Source organism: Mesoplodon densirostris, chromosome 19 (genome assembly GCF_025265405.1).
Source record: "Mesoplodon densirostris isolate mMesDen1 chromosome 19, mMesDen1 primary haplotype, whole genome shotgun sequence".
NCBI classification, from domain to species: domain Eukaryota; kingdom Metazoa; phylum Chordata; class Mammalia; order Artiodactyla; family Ziphiidae; genus Mesoplodon; species Mesoplodon densirostris.
In genome coordinates this window covers 46,436,097-46,458,243 of record NC_082679.1, presented here as the reverse complement: position 1 = coordinate 46,458,243, position 22,147 = coordinate 46,436,097, and the positions used below count along the sequence as shown (strand labels likewise).

General features: G+C 45.4%; 1 protein-coding gene across 1 annotated transcript in view; it reads left to right on the top strand.

The window, feature by feature from the left end:
- Window positions 1–22,147, top strand: part of CMTM4 (CKLF like MARVEL transmembrane domain containing 4) — a 67,869-nt gene that overhangs the window by 40,229 nt on the left and 5,493 nt on the right. Inside the window, exons 2-3 of the mRNA XM_060085443.1 lie at window positions 13,072–13,248; window positions 21,983–22,081. Coding sequence (XP_059941426.1) covers window positions 13,072–13,248; window positions 21,983–22,081 — 276 coding nt within the window. The remainder of the gene's footprint in view (window positions 1–13,071; window positions 13,249–21,982; window positions 22,082–22,147) is intronic.

The following is a 22,147-nucleotide window of genomic DNA, read 5'->3' as shown; positions in this document are numbered from 1 at the left end:
AGCGCCCAGCACAGCATTTGACCCACAGTAGAAGGACTCAGCAAATGTTGGTTTTTTTAGGAGGGCCACCGGATCACACATTCTAGGAGCACTGTCCTTATTGTCTCTGGCGCTAGGGACACCAGTTTACAAAGACTCTGCTGAACCGTAGTGCCTTGATTTATGTGCTAAGCTGTGGAGGAAGGTACCTGAGTCTCTTAAGTCTCTGAATCTGTGCGCAGGGCCCTGGGCTTTGGCCACTTAAGTTGGCTCCTCTCCTGCGGGACCCTTCCTCAGTTGGATGATGCTGAGGTGCTGGGGGCCGTTACGGCTGTAGGTCTTAAGGCTGAGTTGGATTTTCTAGGCGCACCTCCTCCTGGCCTCTTAAAGTATGCAGGTCGCTATTTTGACCTAAATTAATCTTTAGCAAAAAGCTGCTCATGGCCTGCTGGTTTCTCATTCACTGAGAAAAGCTGTCCCCTTCCTCCCATCTGTCAAGGTGGTTTGTCAGAGATGTTGGGTCCGGGAGACGCCCGGGAATGAAAGCAGAGAGAGCAAGGAGCGGGGGGTGGGGGTGGGGGTTGCGTTTTACTTTTGAATCACGGTGGGGATGGGACACTGCTTCCCGGGATTTCAGCTTCATGCGTGAAGCTAGGATATGGGAAGGGAAGGGGGAAAAGAACATCCAAACGCCAGCAGTGTAGTTAAACATCTTCAGACGTGTATGGTTTGAAGGCGCTTGTTTCCTGTGTCCTCTACATGTGCATTGTTTTTGCTCCATTACTAATTTAAATGGTCTGAAAATGTAGCTTTTTGGCCAGGATGGCATTTGCAGTAAAATGTTGTGGGCATTCTTTTGGCAAAAAAGTTGCTGACCGTCCTGTGGTTTTCTGAAATCATGTGCAGTTATATCATCAACCACATAATCAAGTTTTCTAGACTTCTTTTTTTTAAAAAAAACAAGGAAATGTTTTTTGCACTTCATTGGATAATACTGTTTGTGTGCTTTAAGTTGTTGGATGTCCCCAAATAAGCCTATTTTAATTTGTCTGAGACTGTCATAGGCTATGGCCAGCCGTTGCCAACAAGTAACGTGTGGGTTTAATACGTGTGCCTTAGAGCTCGCTAATGCTGTTAAGTATGATCATTTATGTGAAAGGTGAGAGTCTTGCCAGAAAAAGAAATCGAAATGCAATCTGCTGAGTTCAGCTCTTAACTTACATATGGCTTTAGGACTCCAAAATAGCAGAATCATTTACACAGTAGAGCCCAGCTTGAAAAACATGTCAGAGCACTGGCCGAAGTGGGCCTTGTGACATTGGGCCACGCTCAGACCAACCAACACACAGCTCCCTGGAGCAGCAACAGCCTGAGTCCTTCTGTCCTCAGTCAAACACAAAGCCCTCAGAGGCTTGAAGTGACCGCAGCCTGGAGTGTGGCTGGCAGAACTGGCCTCTCGGGTCCCCTCTTTCCTTCCGACTGCCCGGCGCCCTTGGCAGCCTCCCTCTCTTTCCTCCTCTCTTCCTTCTCAACAATCAGGAACTGATTTGCCTCTGCCCCTTGGCTCCTTTGCTTAACTACTGCCTAATTCGTGTTTGCTGCCGGCCTGGGTGGCTGTAGCTCCTGGGGGTGTCCCTGCATTTCCAGAGCAGGTAGTTTTCTTTTAATTCTCTGCATCTCTCACATCCGTACCTTGGACACTGTTTACTTGGCTGGAGAAAAACAATGGAACCAAAGATCGCACGCAAAAAGTTGTTGATTGAAGGTTAAATAACTTACACCTGTAATTAGCTCCTTTGTTTCGGAACCAAAAAATATTTGCTCATTGCTCTATTGTCTCGGGAGAGGAGGGAAATACTTTAAATCTCCCTTCCTCATGGGATGGCGTCCCTTGAGCGGAGCAACTCATGGATTATTTTGCTTAAAAAAAGTGAGATGTTACTGTTGTTAGATCCCTTTGAGTAATCAAGTTGTGTGCTTTGTCAGAGACCTGCGTGACACTGGCTCCCTGGGTCTCCTGCTGTGTTCATTGAAGAGGAATTATACACTGATGCTTTTTCCCATGGCCAAGGGTGTGGGGAGGTTCTAGACCCTGGATAAATCAACCATTAGGCATCTGGTGTAGAAGAACGAGGTTATGTGGAGAAACTACCTTTGGGGCCTGGGACAGAGCTTCTGGGCCACACCATGGAGGTGTGGTCATGAGCATCACAGATGACAAAGGGACCGTGCCCAGAACAGGGCCTGAGAGCATCCTTATTACATTATTGATGCTCCCTAAGTGCAAGCCATTGTCAATCTGAGGTGCCTGGCACTGCACAGCTAGCTATTTGAGACCCTTTGCAGATCAGGCCACATGGCTTCTGGCCTGGGAGCTTATGCTTTAAGGTGATCTGTTGTTTGGCCCTATATAGAGCAACTTAAATTCCTTGGCCTCCAGACTCAGAAAATTGGAAGGGAAAGGGCTCCTGTGCCTCTTCTGCAGTTCTGGCCCCAGGACCCAATCTAAGCATCCACTGTGAGTGCTAAGAATGGAGCTGCTTCCTGAAGTGCCCTCTGCTGCCCTCTCTGGGTTCTCTCTTCTGCACATCGTGGGGTCTTCCAGAAGAAGTGGCATTTTAACAACTTGCCTCTTGGATCTTTGTGGCTAAATACAAGCCACGTCTCATCTCTCAAATAATTTTTCAGTACTGGTGGGAAGAGAGACATTTTAATTTTGAACGTGCTAGAGCTGATTAGAGTTTGGTCTGATTCTGAAGGTACTTTGAACCTTGCTCTGTGTGTGTGTGTGTGTGTGTGTGTGTGTGTATGTACCACACAGTTAACAGGGTCCTTAGTAGTTGCTACCCTGCTGAGTAAATGAGCTTCTGTATTTTAGTCTGTGCGTTGAAATTGTGTATGACCTGATAAAGTTGAATACTGACCAGCACATGCTTTTTGTGTTTCCCAAACTCATTTCTCTCCAAACACCGCTATGTAGTGGTTTTTTTTCCCCCGCTATGTAGTATTAATAAGTGTGCTGAGGAATAAAAACATTCTGTGTTCAGGTAACATAATCCGCACATCAAATAAAGGTAAACAGGTTTTTTTACCGTGAGCCTTTTCAGAACTGTTAATATGCCAGTGTGCTGTGAGGACCCCAAGACCAGGAGGGATGTTGTTATGATGGAAACAGCATGGGGCTTAGCGTGAGAAAACCCAAAGGTGGGTGGCCATGGGGCCACACCGGAGCACACTGTGCGAATTCAGGACTGCTTCTCTGCAACTGGAAGAGTCAGACTGCCACAGTAGTTTTCAAACTTAAAAGTTTCTTTTTAAAAAGCACAACAGAAATATTTTCCCAGTGTATAAACCAGACTGCTGATTTGCAAGCTATGCTTCCTGGAGTGTTGGTTCAGGAGACTATTAACAGGTGTTCTGTTCTTTGGTCAGAAGAGTTTAAGAACCTCTAAAACAAAGGTACTTGGGTGAGGGGCTGGGTTCTGTTCCTACCCTCCACCTCACCCCCAACCAAGGAACTCAGTTGGAAAGCTAGGCACTACCATGCACAAATGTTCCTCTCTTGCTTTCTCTAGCATCACTGAGTCCAGTGCTCTCCAGGAAGCCTTCTAGAGCCTTCTGCTGTTCCCCAAACCCTCAGTGACCCTCTGCCTTCCAAACCTCAACCCCTCCCTGAGCTCCTGGTACCTGGTTAGTTACCTGTCTGTGCGTGTATCATGGGGTGTGTTGGCTGGGTTGGAACAGACTTTGAGCACAGCAAGCCCCCAGGTGCCACCGAGCTGTCGGGTCACTGAAGTTGTCTGGCTACATAGGAGCCACCACAGATTCACGTTGTGACAGACATCTTCAAATGGAGAGTCATTTTTGCACCTGGTGGTTTTTAAGACTCCTGAAAATTGTTTTTATTTTTATTTAATTTATTTCCCCCCAATTTATTTATTTATTTTTGGTTGTGTTGGGTCTTCGTTGCTGTGTGCGGGCTTTCTCTAGTTGCGGTCAGCGGGGCCTACTCTTCGTTGTGATGCACGGGCTTCTCATTGCGGTGGCTTCTCTTGTTGTGGAGCATGGGCTCTAGGCGCACGGGCTTCAGTAGTTGTGGCACGCAGGCTCAGTAGTTGTGGCTCGTGGGCTCTAGAGCACAGGCTCAGTAGTTGTGGCGCACGGGCTTAGTTGCTCTGTGGCATGTGGGGCCTTCCCGGAGCAGGGCTTGAGCCCATGTCCCTTGCATTGGCAGGCGGATTCTTAACCACTGCGCCACCAGGGAAGTCCCCTGAAAATTGTTTTTAAGTACAGTGATTTTTGCTTGCAGGTGTATTTTAAAATGAGCTTCATTAAATCCTTTGATAAACTGGTGATCAAGGAAGGTTAGGATTTTGTCTAACCTTCCAAGATGCCTTCATAGATACTCAGGACAGTACTGTTCACTTGGGAGGCATGGGGGGAGGGTCCTTGCCATCCCATTGGTGAGAGTAAGGCTGCCCTTTTTCTTTTCCTTTCTTTTTTGTTAAAAGAAATTTATATTTAATTGTTTTTTCTTTTTTACTGAAATACAGTTTGATTTATTTATAAGTGAGAACAACAACAAAAAAACCAATGGACAGGGCTTCCCTGGTGGCGCAGTGGTGGGGAGTCCGCCTGCTGATGCAGGGGACATGGGTTCGTGCCCCGGTCCGGGGGGATCCCGCATGCCGCGGAGTGGCTGGGCCCGTGAGCCATGGCCGCTGGGCCTGCGCGTCCGGAGCCTGTGCTCTGCGATGGGAGAGGCCACAACAGTGAGAGGCCCGCGTTCCGCAAAAAAAAAAAAAAAAAAAACCAATGGACAGTATTTCAGAAGTTGGAAAAAGTGACAGTGTTTTTTTTTTTTTTTTTTTTTTTACTGAAATAAATACAGTGTGAATTATTTATTTTAAATTAAGCGAACAATATTGTGTTAGTTTCAGGTGTACAGCAAAGTGGTTCAGATATGTATATATATTCTTGTTCAGATTCTTTTCCATTATAGGTTATTTTAAGATATTGACTATAGTTCCTTGTGTTAAACAGTACATCCTTGTTGTTTATCTATTTTATATATACAGAAGGCTGCCCTGTTTCTTATGTGCCCACTCCCTGCACTAAAAGTGCAATGGTGGCCAGGAAACAGGATGGTCTGAGGTCAGGGAGGCCTTGGAGATGATGAACTCTTCTGATAAAGAAATGGGACGGACATGGATTTGGAGAGCGACTTTCGTTTTCCATTAAAGTATATAATGTCATTTTAAAATATTCATGAATGGTTTCAAAACAAATAAGGAATGATTCTTAGAGGTCACTAACACGTAGCTCATGATAAATCTGGATGTTTCCCCAAAGTGTTTATATACATAAAATTATTTCATTTTTAAAATAAAAACATGTACTCGTAGAAATTTTGGAAAATAATAGAAGCCTAAGTTAAAAAAAAAATCTATGCACAGTCCTACCACATAGATAAATCCCAGAAATTCCAAATATTTTATGCTTTTCTTTGTTAGTTTAAATAACACAGGCATGGACTTCCCTGGTGGTGCAGTGGTTAAGAATCCGCCTGCCAATGCAGGAGACATGGGTTCGATCCCTGGTCCGGGAAGATCCCACATGCCACGGAGCAACTAAGCCCGTGCACCACAACTACTGAGCCTGCACTCTAGAGCCCGCGTGCCACAACTACTGAGCCCGTGAGCCACAACTACTGAAACCATGCGCCTAGAGCCCATGCTCCACAACAAGAGAAGCCACCGCAATGAGAAGCCCGTGCATCACAACGAAGAGTAGGCCCCGCTCACCGCAACTAGAGAAAGCCTGCGTGTAGCAATGAAGACCCAATGCAGCCAAAAATAAATAAATAAATAAATTTATAAATAACATAGGCAGTATCTTTACCTTGACAGTCTGTTAAGAATTGGTCTGTAAAACCATTTGGATCGGGTGTCTTTAAGAGTGAGTGGCGTGGTAACATATTCATCCTGTAAAAATTTGCAGTTTTGTACTAAATACCCAGGACCTGTTGTGCAAATTTAACATGCCAAGGTGCCCTTCCTAGTCGACATGAGCTGGATTATGCCGAAGTAACAAACAAACCTAAAATCTCCATGACTTAACCCAAGGGAGGTTTCCTTCTCCCCTATGTTACACGCTCATCTCAGGTCAGTTGGGAGCTGGCTGCCCATCAGCCTTACTCAGAGGCCACCCCCACCAGGAGCACTGTTGGCTGGCGGGGGAGGGAGCGTGGTGAAATTGCTCACAGTTCCTGAAGGCTGCTGCCAGAAGTAACATATCTTATCCACTCACCTTTGATTGCCCACAGTCAGAAGCAGAGCCAGGTTTTGAGAGGCTTGAGACTCATGTGACTTTGGAGACCCACTCTAAGGAAAAAGATATGAAATTAAAAATACAAAACTGGGTGCAATAATGACTATTTAAGAATGAGAAGCATACAAAATTACAAATTCTAAATGTGTTTTCTTTCTGTTTTTACTTTTGGCCTCCACTAAGATCGACGGTATTTGAATTTTAGTATGATCAGTTCATTCCGAAAAAGTGGACAAAATCGATCTGAAATTTAGGGGTACACAAGAGCAATTCAAGTTTTAGTTTGCCACTCCATTGTATTGAGCAACATCATTACACAATCAATACACTCTTACACTGCATACATCAACTTATTGATGAATGTGTGTAGGAGGTTGTCATTGGAACATTTGTTTCTTCAGGCTGTTTCCATTCGTTGGAGGCAACTTTTTTTTTTTTTTACATGGATATATTCTTTTTTTTTTTTTTACATCTTTATTGGAGTATAATTGCTTTACAATGGTGTGTTAGTTTCTGCTGTATAGCAAAGTGAATCAGTTATACATATACATATGTTCCCATATCTCTTCCCTCTTGCATCTCCCTCCCTCCCACCCTCCCTATCCCACCCCTCTAGGTGATCACAAAGCACCGAGCTGATCTCCCTGTGCTATGCGGCTGCTTCCCACTATCTATCTACCTTATGTTTGGTAGTGCATATATGTCCATGCCACTCTCTCACTTTGTCACAGCTTACCCTTCCCCCTCCCCATATCCTCAAGTCCATTCTCTAGTAGGTCTGTGTCTTTATTCCTGTCTTACCCCAGGTTCTTCATGACATTTTTTTTCTTAAATTCCATATATATGTGTTAGCATATGGTATTTGTCTTTCTCTTTCTGACTTACTTCATTCTGTATGACAAACTCTAGATCCATCCACCTCATTACAAATAGCTCAATTTCGTTTCTTTTTATGCCTGAGTAATATTAGAGGCAACTTTGTGTGCCATTTTATTTGGGACTGTCAGACTTTATCAGTTCAAGATTTGTCAGATACTTTATGATGTGATCTGATACATGGGGATGCATAAATTATAATAATCTCCCACATATATGTAGTTGCTCTTTATAGTACCACTGCTGGAATTTCTTTTTTTCTTTTTGTTTTGGCCACATCGCATGGCTTGTGGGATCTAAGTTCCCCAACCAGGGATTGAACTCAGGCCCTCGGCAGTGAGATTGCAGAGTCCTAACCACTGGACCACCAGGGAATTCCCTGAAACCCAGAATAATGATAGATTCTATTTCATGTGATTCCCACCAAAAAGGGAGGAAAGGTATATAGTGTGTTAATAATTGCATACTCTGCGTTATTGGATATATTCCTGATAGGGCACAACTTCCATTTAGGCACCAATGAAAACAGAATTGTCCACTTACGGTTTTGGGCATTTGATGATCTGAAGAATTCTCCTTCTAAAGAATGCTAACTTCTGGCTCTGTATGTTTCAAACCCCGTTCCCCCTTCACCACCCACACTTTTAGTTTGGCACTGTTAGACACATTGATCTTGTGAATTTTAGCACCTTTTTCTTCCTCATGATGTCAGATCAGAGGGAAGGCTACAATAGCCGTACATGAAAGCAACCACCAAACCCAAATTCACTGTCTCTCTCACTCAGCTTCCAATTAGCTGGGACTTTCCTGGTGGTCCAGTAGTAAAGAATCCGCCTTACAATGCAGGGGACGTGGGTTCGATCCCTGGTTGGGGACTAAGACCACACATGTCTCGGGGCAACTAAACCCGTGTGCTGCAACTACTGAGCTCTGGCGCCTCAACTAGAGCTCGCATTCTGCAAATACAGAGGCCATGCACTGTGGAACCTGCGCACCGCAACTGCAGAGCCCACACGCCCTGGAGCCTGTGTGCCACGACTAGAGAAGAGAAAATTCCCACGCCACAACTGGAGAGAAGCCTGTGTGCCACAATGAAAGATCCTGCCTGCCTCAACAAGGAGCCCGCATGCCACAGCTAAGAACCGACACAGCCAAAAAATAAATAATAATTTTTGAAAATCCTAAACAAAAAAACTTCCAGTTAGCTGAATCCCCAAAACGCCCACTGTTACTCCATCACCACCTGGGAAAAGGAGTTGTGATGGATGGAATGTTGGAGCATAAGCTTCATCATCTTGAGAGTAAATCTGCCCCAGGAAACTCAGCACAAGTCTCCAACCCTACAATGTGCCCTGAGGGAGGAGAACGGGATGTACTGTGAACCATGCTGTTATTAACACAGCCCTTCAGAACACTCCCACCACTGGTAACAGGGGGTTTATGAATTTTTTTTAAGTTTTATGTTACCTTAATCAGCCAGCTATGTCCCCCCCACACCCCGCTTTTTGATGTTGCCAATCATAATTAGCCATAGTTGTGGAAATCTGACAATGTTTTTTTTTTTTGCGGTAGGCGGGCTTCTCGCTGCTGTGGCCTCTCCCGTTGCGGAGCACAGGCTCCGGACACACAGGCTCCGGACACGCAGGCTCAGCGGCCATGGCTCACGGGCCCAGCAGCTCCACAGCATGTGGGATCTTCCCGGACTGGGACACGAACCCGTGTCCCCTGCATCGGCAGGCGGACTCTCAACCACTGCGCCACCAGGGAAGCCCTGACAATGTTTTAATATCAGTTTACTTATCAACTGTGCAAATATTTGCTCCTGGTCAGTTGCTAGATGCTACACGGAAAGGGCTCTCTTCAAGGGCACACCCGTGATCTCCCGATTAGCATCTGCGATAGCTATTCCTTATTTACATCTTTTTGAACATCTCTGTACAATTTTCCTTGTGTATTTGTCTACTGCAGAATTGTTATAAGTTGAATTACTTTTGATTCTTTAGGTGCTTTGAAGTTGTTGGCTTCCAGTATAACTGTGAGTCCCTATTTCTCCCTCCTTCCCTCCCTCCCTCCCTCCCTCCCTCCTTCCCCATACCACGTGGCTTGTGGGATCTTAGTTCCCCAACCAGGGATTGAACCCAGGCCCTCAGCAGTGAGAGCATGGAGTCCTAACCACTGGACCACCAGGGAATTCCCCCAGTCCCTATTTTCTTATTGGCCAGTTGATAGGTTTTGCTTCAGCAGTGATTGTTAGATTTCAGTGTGCTGGAAGAAATCTGATTTGCTGTGCCAAAGTGCAGGCAAATAAAAAGTATACTGCTTACTAGACTTAGGGTCAATTAATCTATGACAAAGCGGGCAAGAATATACAATGGAGAAAACACAGTCTCTTCAATAAGTGGTGCTGGGAAAACTGGACAGCTACATGTAAAAGAATGAAATTAGAACACTCCCTAACACCATACACAAAAATAAACTCAAAATGGATTAGAGACCTAAATGTAAGACTGGACACTATAAAACTCTTAGAGGAAAACATAGGCAGAACACTCTTTGACACTTATATGTGGAATCTAAAATGTGACACAAGTAAACTTATCTATGAAACAGAAACAGACTCATAGACATAGGGAACAGACTTGTGGTTGCCAAGGGGGAGGGAGGGATAGGAGAGGGATGGATTGGGAGTTTGGGATTAGTAGATGCAAACTATTATATATAGGATGGATAAACAACAAGGTTCTACTGTTTAGCACAGGGAAATATATGTATAACTGAATCACTTTGCCATATAGTAGGAATCAGTACATTGTCAACTATACTTCAATATAATAAATTTTATAAAAAGTGTACAGCTTATTAGAGTATTACAAACCACCTAATTACTGTCAGTGGGGGATTGATTAAATTATTGTATGTATATAGTTGTGCATATGTATGTATTTATGTATCTGTATCTTTACACATGGGAATACTTGTGATACTGTGGTTTATAATAATGAAATATATATTTGGTCTTCATTCCATTTCTGGCACAGAGCTCTTAAAACCCTTGGAATTTCCTAAGTGATAAGAGGTGTTTTATATTGATATTCTTTTTTTTTTTATTTTTGGCTGCATTGGGTCCTTATTGCTGCATGTGGGCTTTCTCTAGTTGTGGCGAGCAGGGGCTTCTCTTGTTGCGGAGCACGGGCTCTAGGCGCACGGGCTCAGTAGTTGTGTCTCCTGGGCTCTAGAGCGTAGGCTCAGTAGTGGTGGTGCACGGGCTTAGTTGCTCCGCAGCATGTGGATCTTCCTGGACCTGGGATTGAACCCGTGTCCCCTGCATTGACAGGCAGATTCTTAACCACTCTGCTACTAGGGAAGTCCCCTATTTTTGGTATTCTTAACAGATCCCTTCCAGCCACACCTGAGTTTGTGTTAATGAGATGACTTTTGGAAAGCTCCTAAGGATGGGGGCTGGGTGCCAGGGGAACCAACCAGGTGATGAGAGGGTTGGAACTTTCAGCCTTAGCCACTGACCTCTGAAAAGGGGAGGGGCTCCAGATTAAGCTCTATAAAAAAATCTTGAACTTGAGGATTGATCTTCCAGGTTGGTGAACCAAAAACGCATCCAGGTGTTGGGGGGTGGGGGGTGCACTCCAAACTCCAGGGGGACGGAAGTTCCTGTGTTTGAGATCCTTCTGGACCTTGCCCTGTGTATCTCTTCATCTGGCTTTTCAGTCGTATACTTTAATATCCTTTGTAATAAATCTAGAACCTTCTTAGACCTTCTGTGGTCACTCTGCCTAAAATTTCGAACACCCTTGCCTGGTTACATTTCATTCTCCTTCCCTGCTTTGGTTTTTCTTCTTTGTATTTATCACTGTCTAACATGCTATATTTTTAATCTACTTTTTAAAAACTCCTTCATTAGCATATGAGCTAGAGAGCAGGGAATTTTGTCTGTCTTCTGTATTGAATTGCCAATTGGATTTGCATATTCTTGAAACCATTTTAATTTTAATATTTAAGAATGTAGATGTTACCTTCCCACACAAATACGGTTGAAGTTAGCATACCAGAGACATTTGTAACTCTATACTGATGTGTGTTATTTCTTGCCCAAGATTACTAGGTCCAATTACAGGGGTAAAAAAAAAAAAAGAAAGAAACATTTTTTTAGGAGTTTCCCTTATATGAACTCTTTCTTTGTGAATTGATTGCAAGTCAGGCATGTAATTCAGATTGAGAATGAAAGTGTCTGGTTCTGTAGAGAATTATAAGGAGAGCCATTAGGAGAAGCACAAAGTATGCTGTAAGGCCCATAATTGTTACGTGTTGACTTAGAATAGAAATATGGAAAGACCACATATTGTTAGAAAGGCATGGAAAAAGCAGAGCCTCCCTTCCTTTCATGTGGAGACTGACAAGTCCGTCAGGAATTGTTGGGGTGGGTTTGAAGAGGCTCCCCGGGCCCCCATTCGCTGGCTTTGTGCAGGTTAGTGAGTTTGGTGCCTTGGGAGTGGAGGGAGATGGACTGGCCCCTACCCTCAAAGAGCTCAGGAGGCAGAGAGATCCATGGTGGCACGTGTGATAGATGGAACGCAACCACAGACCTGCAAGCTTTCCTGGGAGAGGGTGGGGTCAGTCACGTCTGGCGGGGAGAGGTGCAGTCAGGAAGGGCGTGGGGAAGATGTGAGCTGAGCGCGGCACTGAAAGGCATGAGCGGGACTCCTGGAGGTGGAGAAGGGCCCCAGAGCAGCCTGTGCCTCCTATGCTTCCCACACTCCAGACTGTGACTCTGGAGGTCAAGGAGGGGAGGCAGAGATTCTGCATTTCTGACAAGCTCCCTGGTGATGCTGACGTTGCTGGTTCTAAGGACAAATCTGGAACCACAGGGCTGCCTGCCTGTGCTTCCTTGACTTTTGGGGGGGGTCCGGCCTGGAAGCTCTGGCACAGGCTTGACAGGTAGTGGGCGGCGAGGTGCTCGGTTGCGGAAGTGGGGTACAGGCCAGGAGCCCAAGACTGGTCTGGTTTTAGGTGTAAGACCACCTGACTTTTCCTTGATCACAGGGCCACTAACTCAGCCCCTCTGCCGCCTCCTGTTCCTGAAATCTCCCTTTGAAACTGGTGATTTCCATTGATACCTGTTTGCTTTCATGATCTCTCATCGCTTGGGACATACTGCTAGAGTGTTACTTTGGTCCTCCAGAAAGAAATTGATTCTATTGTTTGTAGATTTAAAATGTTTTTATAAACTGCCAGGCTGTCTCTTTATTATCAAGTCCAGTGATAAACTTTTTAAAAGCATGGCCCGTGAGTTAATTAGGTGGGCCTTATTTTTGGGTGGGACTTCTAAATGGGGGAAGGGGGTTATACAAATCCTTCTCCTAAAGCCATCAGGGTCTCAGTCAGCCTGTGTGACCTCAGCTGAACCAGCAAGGTAGTTGCAGAAATGGACACCAGTTGCCATGAAATGGACACCACCAGGACCCTGCTCTCTTGATGTCTGGCATCCTTGTGGTGGAGACTACACATGAGAAGCGTGTGTAGGCAGCGTCCACTTACTCGTGGCAGAGGCAGCCTAAAACTGTTGAGGGCATGTTCCTGTCTGCTTCCTCACGAGGAGCTGCACGGCACCAGCCTGGTGTCAGTGTCCTGTGGTGGGGCTTGGTTGTTCACATGAGGAATCTGATCCTTTCATTAAGCCCCCTATACCTGTTCTTAGGTAGGAATTGGATCAGGTCACATTCCTGACCATGATACTGCTGTCCCCAGGGGGAAAAACTCCGGGACTGTTATGTGGCGGTGGTGGTTGAGTTTTATTTAAATGCTGCAGACACGTGTGTCCACAGATGTGTGCTGAACGTACACGTACATGTGTGTTTGTAATTTTCTTTCCAGATTTTGGCCCTGATCGCGTTCATCTGCATAGAGACCATCATGGAGTGCTCCCCGTGTGAAGGCCTCTACTTTTTTGAGTTTGTGAGCTGCAGTGCGTTTGTGGTGACTGGAGTCTTGCTGATTCTGTTCAGTCTCAACCTTCACATGAGGATCCCCCAGATCAACTGGAACCTGACAGTGAGTAGAAGTCACGCTCTCAGATTAGGAAAAGATCGGGTGCTGCACGGCTCCCAGGGAAGGCAGGAATCAGTCCATGACATGTTTGGTTCTAGTTCATTTTGATACTTAAATATTCCATTGTAATGCAGCTGTGAAATTTTAAATTTCCTTACTGGGTTGAATAAAATGACTACAGAATTAATGGAATCTTCACTAATGATAGAAACATAACAATTATTCTGACCCCTTTAAAGATGCCATTTCGATTTTGGGGTCCTCTGAGAAGATTGGTAATGTTGATATTTGTAGAATATGGGAAAGAGAACATGGAATTAATATGTTTGCATATTTTTCACACTGGACCCAAAAGCTGTTTGCAAAAGTATTGATTCAGGAAGAATTGAAAATATGAATGAAATTGCCATTAACTTGTGAAACCTAGGAATATTTTTAAATTCAAAGCAGCTGGGAGGTCCCAGACGGTTTGCCGGTTTGATCAGAGAGTCTTGAGGAAACGTGTCCTCTTCCCTCTGTGGTTTGGGGGTCTTAACTCTGTTTGACAGCCTTACCTTCTGACCAGCATAGGTATCTCAGGGCCGGTCACTCCCAGGCCCCTTTTCCTGGGCTTGTGTAACTTGTCCTTACTGTGCCAAACGGAAAAGGGAACTTCACAGCCCTCAGTTTTCTTGATATTTCTTTGCAGATAAGCACGTGCAGGAGCTCACAGGGAACCAGTTAGGGAGACACAGGCAAGCACTATCAGCTGCCTCTCCTTCTGTGCTTGGAGGTGGGTGGGGGGCTCTGAGACCACCTGCCCTCACGCAGGCTCCTCTCTTGGCGGCCGGTGCTGGGTGTATGCAGCACTGTGGAAAGTGTGGCCCGAGTGCAGGAACCCAGGAGGAGGAGGCCTGGGCTGGTCACCTTGCCTGGCGGGGCCACTCCCATGGTGGGGGACCAAGAGGAGATGGTCTTCCTGACAGAGTGCTCTCTGTGTTGTTCAGACTCTTTTAGGAGGAAAAATAAAAAGAGAATTGGACTAGAAAAGTTGTCAGTTGCAAACTCAGATGGTTTTGTCCCGGCATTGAAAACTAAGAAAAAAGCTCTAAAACCTCAAGATACTGGAGGCATTTTGTCAGTTTTTGGTGACAGATTTTAATGTCTCAGCTCTTTTTAAGATGAAGTCTGTGTTATCCATAAGAAAATGCTTACAGAGTTGTGCTCTAAACTGATAGTGTAATGAACAGGTAGTGCAAGAAAACCTCACAAACCTCCCCCAACTAACACACAGGCTCCATGGGGGCAAGGTCATTGTCGTGGGGCAAGGTACGTTGGAAACTCAGGTCCCCGGGAGTTTCTAAGGCCACAATAAATACTTTCTGAGAGAGGGGCTGGACCGGGCTGTGAATGAAACCATGCTGGAGATCCTGTTTGACAAAGAAGCACCTGCTAGGATGGTTAAGACCCAGGGGTGGGACTTCCCTGGCGGTCCAGTGGTTAAGAATCCGCCTTCCAATGCAGGGGACGCGGGTTTGATCCCTGGTTGGGGAACTAAGATCCCACATGCTGCGGGGCAAGAGCCCGCATGCCACAACTAAGACCCGATGCAGCCAAAACAAAACAAAACAAAACAAAACAAAAAACCCCACTGGCTTTAAGTTAGGCTGACCTATCTGCATTCAAGTCCAAGGTGGATCTTAAGAGCTGTGTATGACCCCTGGGCAAGTCACTTAGAGCCCCAAGTTGAGATGATAATATTTTTCTTACAGGGCTGTTTTAAGAATGAAATGAGACAATGTGTATAAAGGCTCCAAAGCAGTGGGCGCTGTTGCCAGTATGAGAAATATTAACCTTACTGTGAGTCAGAGGCCCTTGGTGTCTGTCAGCCACATCATTCTCCTGTAAACTTCCACCAGCTTTGACTTCACTCCCTTAATTCTGTCTTACCTACTTATTTGACAGCCATAAATCTGTTAGAAGACTTTATACTTCACTATATTATATAACATAGGCAATTATAGCCATTAGCTTATAATAATTTATAATGGAGTGTAATCTGCAAAAATACTGAATCACTGTACTGTACACCTGAAACTAATATAATATTGTAAATCAACTACATTTCAATTTTAAAAAAAAGAATCACTGGGAATTCCCTGGCAGTCCAGTGGTTAGGACTTTGCGCTTTTACTGCCATGAACCCAGGTTCAGTTCCTGGTTGGGGAACTAAGATTCCACAAGCTGTGTGGCGTAGCCAAAAAAATAATTAGTTAGTTAGGTAATTAATTCATTTAAAAAGGATCACAGATCACCATAACAACAGCAAAAAAGACTTCATACTTCAGATTTCTAATTAATTCATACTGGCCTTTATCTTATCTCCAGAAATACCTATTTGTTGAGCTTTCTTAAATCCTGATTTTTCTATTTTAACCGTGAAAGAGTTTCACTGGTTGACAGCCACATTTTGGGGGTTATATCGAAGTGCATCTTTTTCACTGGAAAGTTAACATCCCTCCTTTCCTTTCGGATGGTGTTGGCTAGGGCCGATGACCGGGTGGTGACGTGGTCACCTGAGAACACTTTCTGTCCTTTGGGATCCTTTGCAGGATTTCCACCCTTTTAGAGCAGGTGAAGGTGTCTGCTTATCCAACAAAAGAGTATGTAAGTTTCATGGACTCGAGGAAATGGTACTTACTGATGGGAGCCCAGGTCATCTGTTCTCAGGGACAGGAGCAAAAGTGAGTTCTTAGAGCTGATCCGGCTGGAATCATCACAGTGGGTTGGCCTTGGGTGTGTATGTTTCTCTAACAAGGCGGTAGGAGTATTCTTGACCCCAACAGAGCCAGCTGATGAGTGACGTAGGGTGTGATTGGTATAGATTTAGAAAACTGGGTCATTTCAGGAGATAAGTTGACTCACATATGCATGAAAAATGGTAAATAAGGAGGACAATGCAAAGTATATATTTTATACAAGCATTTGATGCAGTCAGAAAGAGTGTGTTAATATCAGCTTGTTTTGTTTGTTTGTTTTTTAGCGAATCTGTGGGACTTATTCTGTGATGTGTGTTTTTCTCTGTATATTGGGAGCTCACACACCCCTGTGTTCACCTTGATTGGTGCCCCTGGCCTCCTCTGCCACCCCGTCCCTCTCTCCTTCCATCCTCTTCCTACCATGGACCCCGGGGGTTCCCACTCTCCTTAGCTGGCACTCAGAGCCCTGAAGCCCTGTAAGCGCAGCCAAACTTTTTAAAGCAGAGGGAGGTCTGCATATGCCTTCTCTACTTCCCTGCTTCCTGATCTCTTGTCTCAGCGTTTATCGTCAAATACAGCATATTCAGAAAAATCTGTAAAAGTAAATGTACAGTTGAGTGAAGAATGATCAAAGACTGTGTAGCCATCACCTGGGTCAACAGACAGGACAGTGTCAACACCCCAAAAAGCCTTCCCTGTGTCCTTCCGGAACACGAGGACTACCTCTTCCCCTCCCCCATCCACTCCCCTGACTTTATGTCCTTGAAAGTCCTCTGGTCAGCATCACTGGGGACCTCTGTTCTCCTGGATCCTATGCTTACTCCCCAGTCCTCTCCGCCGCCCCCAGCCGTTTCAGCGCCGGAATACGCGCAGCTCAGTCCCTCCTGCCCTGCTCTCTCCTCTTGCCTCTGATGACACCACAGCCTCAGTCTCTCTTCTTTCTCTTTGGTGCTCCTTCTTAGTGGCCTCTGTGGCCCCTGCTCCTCCCACAGATGTCTCCCGACCTGAGAACCCAGGCTGGGTGCTGTGGTGAGTTGAGAACAGTCCCCCAGGGGGGCCACTTGCAGAGTTCGAGGCTTTCGCCATGACTTATTGCATAGTGTTTTCTGACACCACTTTTGACACCAAGTGTGTGTTTTTTTCTGACACCAAATCTGTGTAGTTTTTCCACACTGAGTACTTCTCTAATTCTCCAAGACCAACTGGGTGTCCAGCAATTCAATCCAGTTCTGACACTAACTCCCAGAGTTAGTGCAGACCCCCCAGGTTAAAGGGCTCAGTCCCGTGAGACTGCCCCCGACACAGTTGGCCAGCTGCAGATTCAGGAGTTCCCACAAGCCCCTCCTCAGGTTCAATAATTTTCTAGAACAACTTAAAGAACTTGGAAAAGTGCTTTATGTATGATTTCTGGCTTGTTCTAAAGGATGCAACTCAGGAGTAGCCAAAAGGAAGAGATGCATAGGGCAGGGTCCAGAGGAGTCTCCGTCCCCGTGGAGTTGGGGGGCAACACCCTCTCGGCACACGGAACCCCGTCATTCAGGCTTTTATGGAGATTTCATTATGTAGGCATAGTTGATTAAAATCTTTGGCCATTTGGAGGCTGGACTCAATCTCCAGCCCCTCTCCCGCCCACAGGGGCCGTGGAGCTGAAAGTTCCAACCCTCTAATCACCTGGCTGGTTTTTCTGATAACCAGCCCCCATCCAGAAATTATCTCGGGGCTTGAGAGTCACTTCATTAGCATAAACTCAGGGACAGTTGAAAGGGCCTCGTTAAGAATGACAGAAGATGGGGCTTTCCTGGTGGCGCGGTAGTTGAGAGTCTGCCTGCCAATGTGGGGAGCACGGGTTCGAGCCCTGGTCTGGGAGGATCCCACATGCCGCGGAGCACCTGGGCCCATGAGCCACAACTACTGAGCCTGCGCGTCTGGAGCCTGTGCTCCACAACGAGAGGCCTTGATAGTGAGAGGCCCGCGCACCGCGATGAAGAGTGGCCCCCGCTCGCCACAACTAGAGAAAGCCCTCGCACAGAAACGAAGACCCAACACAGCCAAAAATAAATAAATAAATAAATAAATATTTTAAAAAAGGACAAAAGACACTCCTATCACTCAGGAAATTCCAGGGAATCTGGGACAAAGACCAAATATATATTTTTCATTATGTCAAACTCATCCTTTCTAGGGCTCAATTTCCTCATCTCTAAAGGCCCTTTATTATAGGTATTTTGGATGGTGATTAGGTTAGGGCTCAGTGAGGCCCTGGGAGTTAACATGCTTGGCACAGTGGGCTCTCTGTAGATGGTAGCTGCCCCTGTCATCAGTACTACGATCATCCCTTTGATACTGGGGCCGTCTGAGCACAAGTCAGTGCACTGTATGGTCCGAGTGGTTGTAAACTTCCTCTCTTGTCCATGTGTAGGGCTGACTCAAGTAGCCACAGAGCCCAGTGGTATTGAACACCAGCTTTGGGCCAGGTTTTAGGAACTGAAAGCGCAGGGTAGGTAGATGCCAGCTGCTCTCCTGTGGTATGTGTGCTCTGGGTGATCCCGTTTGGTGTGAGGCCTGGGAGAACACAATGGATTCTTTGGGGCAGGGGGCCTGGAGCAGGTCAGTCGGGGAAATTCAGAGAAAACGCCAGATTCCAGTTGAGCCTTGAGGGATGAACAGGTGCTCGCTGGGCACAGAGTATGGAAGGGTGGGGCACGTTGTAGGATGGCCCATTCTCTAGGATTGGATCAGGGTCATAGGCTCAGGGCCTCCCGGGGCTGCGCATGTGGTGGAAATGGGCAAGTGAGAAGGTGGGCCAGGGGCCTGGGAGGCAGAGAGGTGGTTCTCCTCCTCAGTCACAGCCAATTGTGTTGCTTCATGGGACTTCAGGACAGTTTTTCAAGAGCAGCTGAAAGATGGATTTTGTTTGTTTTTTTTAGAAGTTTATTATGTGCCGTCTTCTGATGTTTAAATGTTGGCTTGTTCAAATCTGTTTTGAACAGTGTACAAGTCAAACCTACCTGTGGGCCAGATCCCGTTGATCAGTTATTGGAGTTACTTGGGCTCCCACCTGTGCTTATTGGTGTGTTAATGAAAGAGAGACCAGAAAGCATGTGTGTGTGAGGGTGCCCTTCCTCCTCATCTCCTGGCCTAAGAAGGGGCTGCAACCTTGGGTGTTCTGGGCGCCCCCCCGCCCCACAGGAAGCAGTTTGGCTGGGTGTGAGACTGCAGGGAGGGGAGCGACAGCAGCAGACGTGAAGCACGTGACTGATGAGTGCATGCCCCATCAAAAGCGTTAAAACAAACAAAAACAAAAAGCACCAGTGTTGACTAAACCCAACCCATCCCCAAATCCACATCTGAAGGCATGCCTGTGTCTGCTCCCTAATATGAAGGGTGAATCTACAAGCCTTGATTTTGTTTCATGGCCAAGGAACTCAAGATATTGATGCTAACTTTTGCAGTATTCCAGTTTTAAGCCTTTTAAACTGTGCAAGTACTAAGTGTTTGTTATAGAAAAAGTGGAAGATACAGATAATAAAGGAAAAATAAAATCATGTGATGACCCAAGAGAAATGAAAACATATGTCTGCATAAAAGCTTGTAAGTGGGCTTCCCTGGTGGCGCAGTGGTTGCGAGTCCGCCTGCCGATGCAGGGGACGCGGGTTCGTGCCCTGGTCCGGGAGGATCTCACATGCCGTGGAGCGGCTGGGCCTGTGAGCCATGGCCACTGAGCCTGCGTGTCCGGAGCCTGTGCTCTGCAACGGGAGAGGCCACAACAGTGAGAGACCCGCGTACCGCAAAAAAAAAAAAAAAAAAAGCTTGTAAGTTCATAGTAGCATTATTCACAGTAACTGAAAAGCAGGAACAACTGAAATGTCCAAAAACTGGTGAAAGAATAAGATGTGGTGTATCTATATAATGGAATATTCCGTAATGAAAAGGAATGAAGTGCTGATATACACTACAATATGAGTGAACCTTAGAACTATTACACTAAGTGGAAGAAGCCAGTCCCAAAAGATCACATATTATATAATAATTCTATTTATATGAAATGTCCAGAATAGGCAAATCCATAGAGACAGAAAGCAGATTGTTAGTTGCCTAGGATTAAGGGAAGGGATGAGGAATTAACTGCTAATGAATATGAGGTTTGTTTTGGAGGTGCTAAAAATGTTCTAAAATTAGATTGTGGTAAATTATATCTCAAGAAAGCTGTTATAAAATTATATGTGATAGCACCCATCCAGGGGTAACCATTTGTAATATGTGGGTGTAATCTTCTAGAATATTTTCCCTAGACTGTCTTTCACATGTACATGTACGTTGTGATATGTGAGTGCAGAAAAATGGAACCATTAAAGTCATGCTTTTCCATTTATCTTGAGTATCTTCCATGTTAAATATAAAACTATATCATTATTTTTAATGACTGCACAGTGTTCTGTTATGGAAATATCATTTTATTCAACAAATCCCTGATTCTTAAGCATTTTGTTTGCCTTCAGTTTTTTGCTGTTTAAAATAGTATGATGAACATCCTTGTGCTTAGACCTTTTTGCGCTAGTATGATATTTAAGATGAATTTCCAAATGTGGAATTCATAGACAAATAACATGAACCTCTTCAAAGTCTTTAGTACCTATTTGCCCTTTACCACATTTATATTTTTATATTGTCACCATTAATGTACATTACTGTTTTGTTTGATGTTCAGCCTCAGCATTTTATCATAAGACATTTTCCATTTCTGAATAGTCTTTGGTTTGGAAAGTACATTTTATATTTTTCTGTATCCCTACAATATCCCTATATTTTTCTTTACCCAGAGTTGGGTGTAACTAAACACTCACTGATTTGAATCTGTGAAAAATTTGCCGTGGCTTCACACTGGTCACCACTGAAAACTGCCCTGCTGGCAGACATTTCTGAATAGAGTTTGTAGTCAGTACTTTGCTGCTCTCTGTGAGCCGGTGCAGAAGCGCTGGCCAGGAGCGTGTGTGTGCGTGGAGGGTCCCGCTGCACAGGCTCAGGACTGTGAGGATATGGCCCCTGAAACCAGGCCAGCCAGGAGGACTCACCTGGTATTGATGGCACAGTCAACCTGGCACTTAAGCAGTTGAGGATTTTGCCTGGATTCTCTTTCCCTGTAGAGGTCATAGGGGCGCTCTGGTATGGCCCAGTTTGTGGGGGGCCTGATGCCCAGGTAGTAATATCAGAAGTAACAACAGATGTGCAGGGAACCCTACCCATGGGCCGGGCACGATGCTGGGCTCTACACATGTACTGTTCCACCCAATCCTTAAAACACCTCCGGGGGGTGGGGTGGGGGGCTGCGCCCATATAAGACACAGAGAGGCAAAGTGGCTTATCCACAGTCATGGTCAGTTAGGACCCTCATCTGTCTGTGACCCTTAATCACTGTGCTATGTTCCTCTCGACAAGTAAGACAGGAGTTAAATCTTCGAAGCGTTGGATCTGTAACCTGATTTGCTTTGCAAGAAGCTTAGGGGAAAATCCTCTAGGCTTTAGCAGCATGGAGACTTGAAAGACCATGCATGAGAAAGAGAAGCATGAGGCCTGGCTAAGTGTGTTCTCCAAGTCTGAAAACAGTGTGCTTGACGTGTCACAAATGAATGAGGGGATTTCACCAGTTTCAGGCCATTCTTATCCATGCCAAGAGGATTTGAATGTGTTTTGGGTAATTAGTGTGCGTGTCCTTGTGGGTTAGCAGTTTGGTTTCCATAATAGGTCATTAAGAAATGGTAACATGACGTGGTTGGTTAAAATGTGGACTTTGCTGTGGTGATTTATCAAAGAGCATCATTAACTGTTATCCTCTTTGCCTTCCTCTGTGTGACCAATACCCGTGGGCCATCAAGGCTAAAATATGGAGCCAGCAGAGAGGCGGGGTATTGTGCTTTTTATTTTGAAAGTTCTTCAGTTGCTTTTAGGGCAAGGCATGAAATGATTCTTTTCAAGTGATTTTATTTTATCTTATTCTTTAGGATTTGGTCAACACTGGACTCAGCACTTTCTTTTTCTTTATTGCTTCCATTGTACTGGCTGCTTTAAACCACAAAACCGGAGCAGAAATTGCTGCCGTGGTAAGTGAACTCAACAGATTAAAACAGGGCTGATTTGTACACTTTCTGTGACTTGCTCCTCTGGTC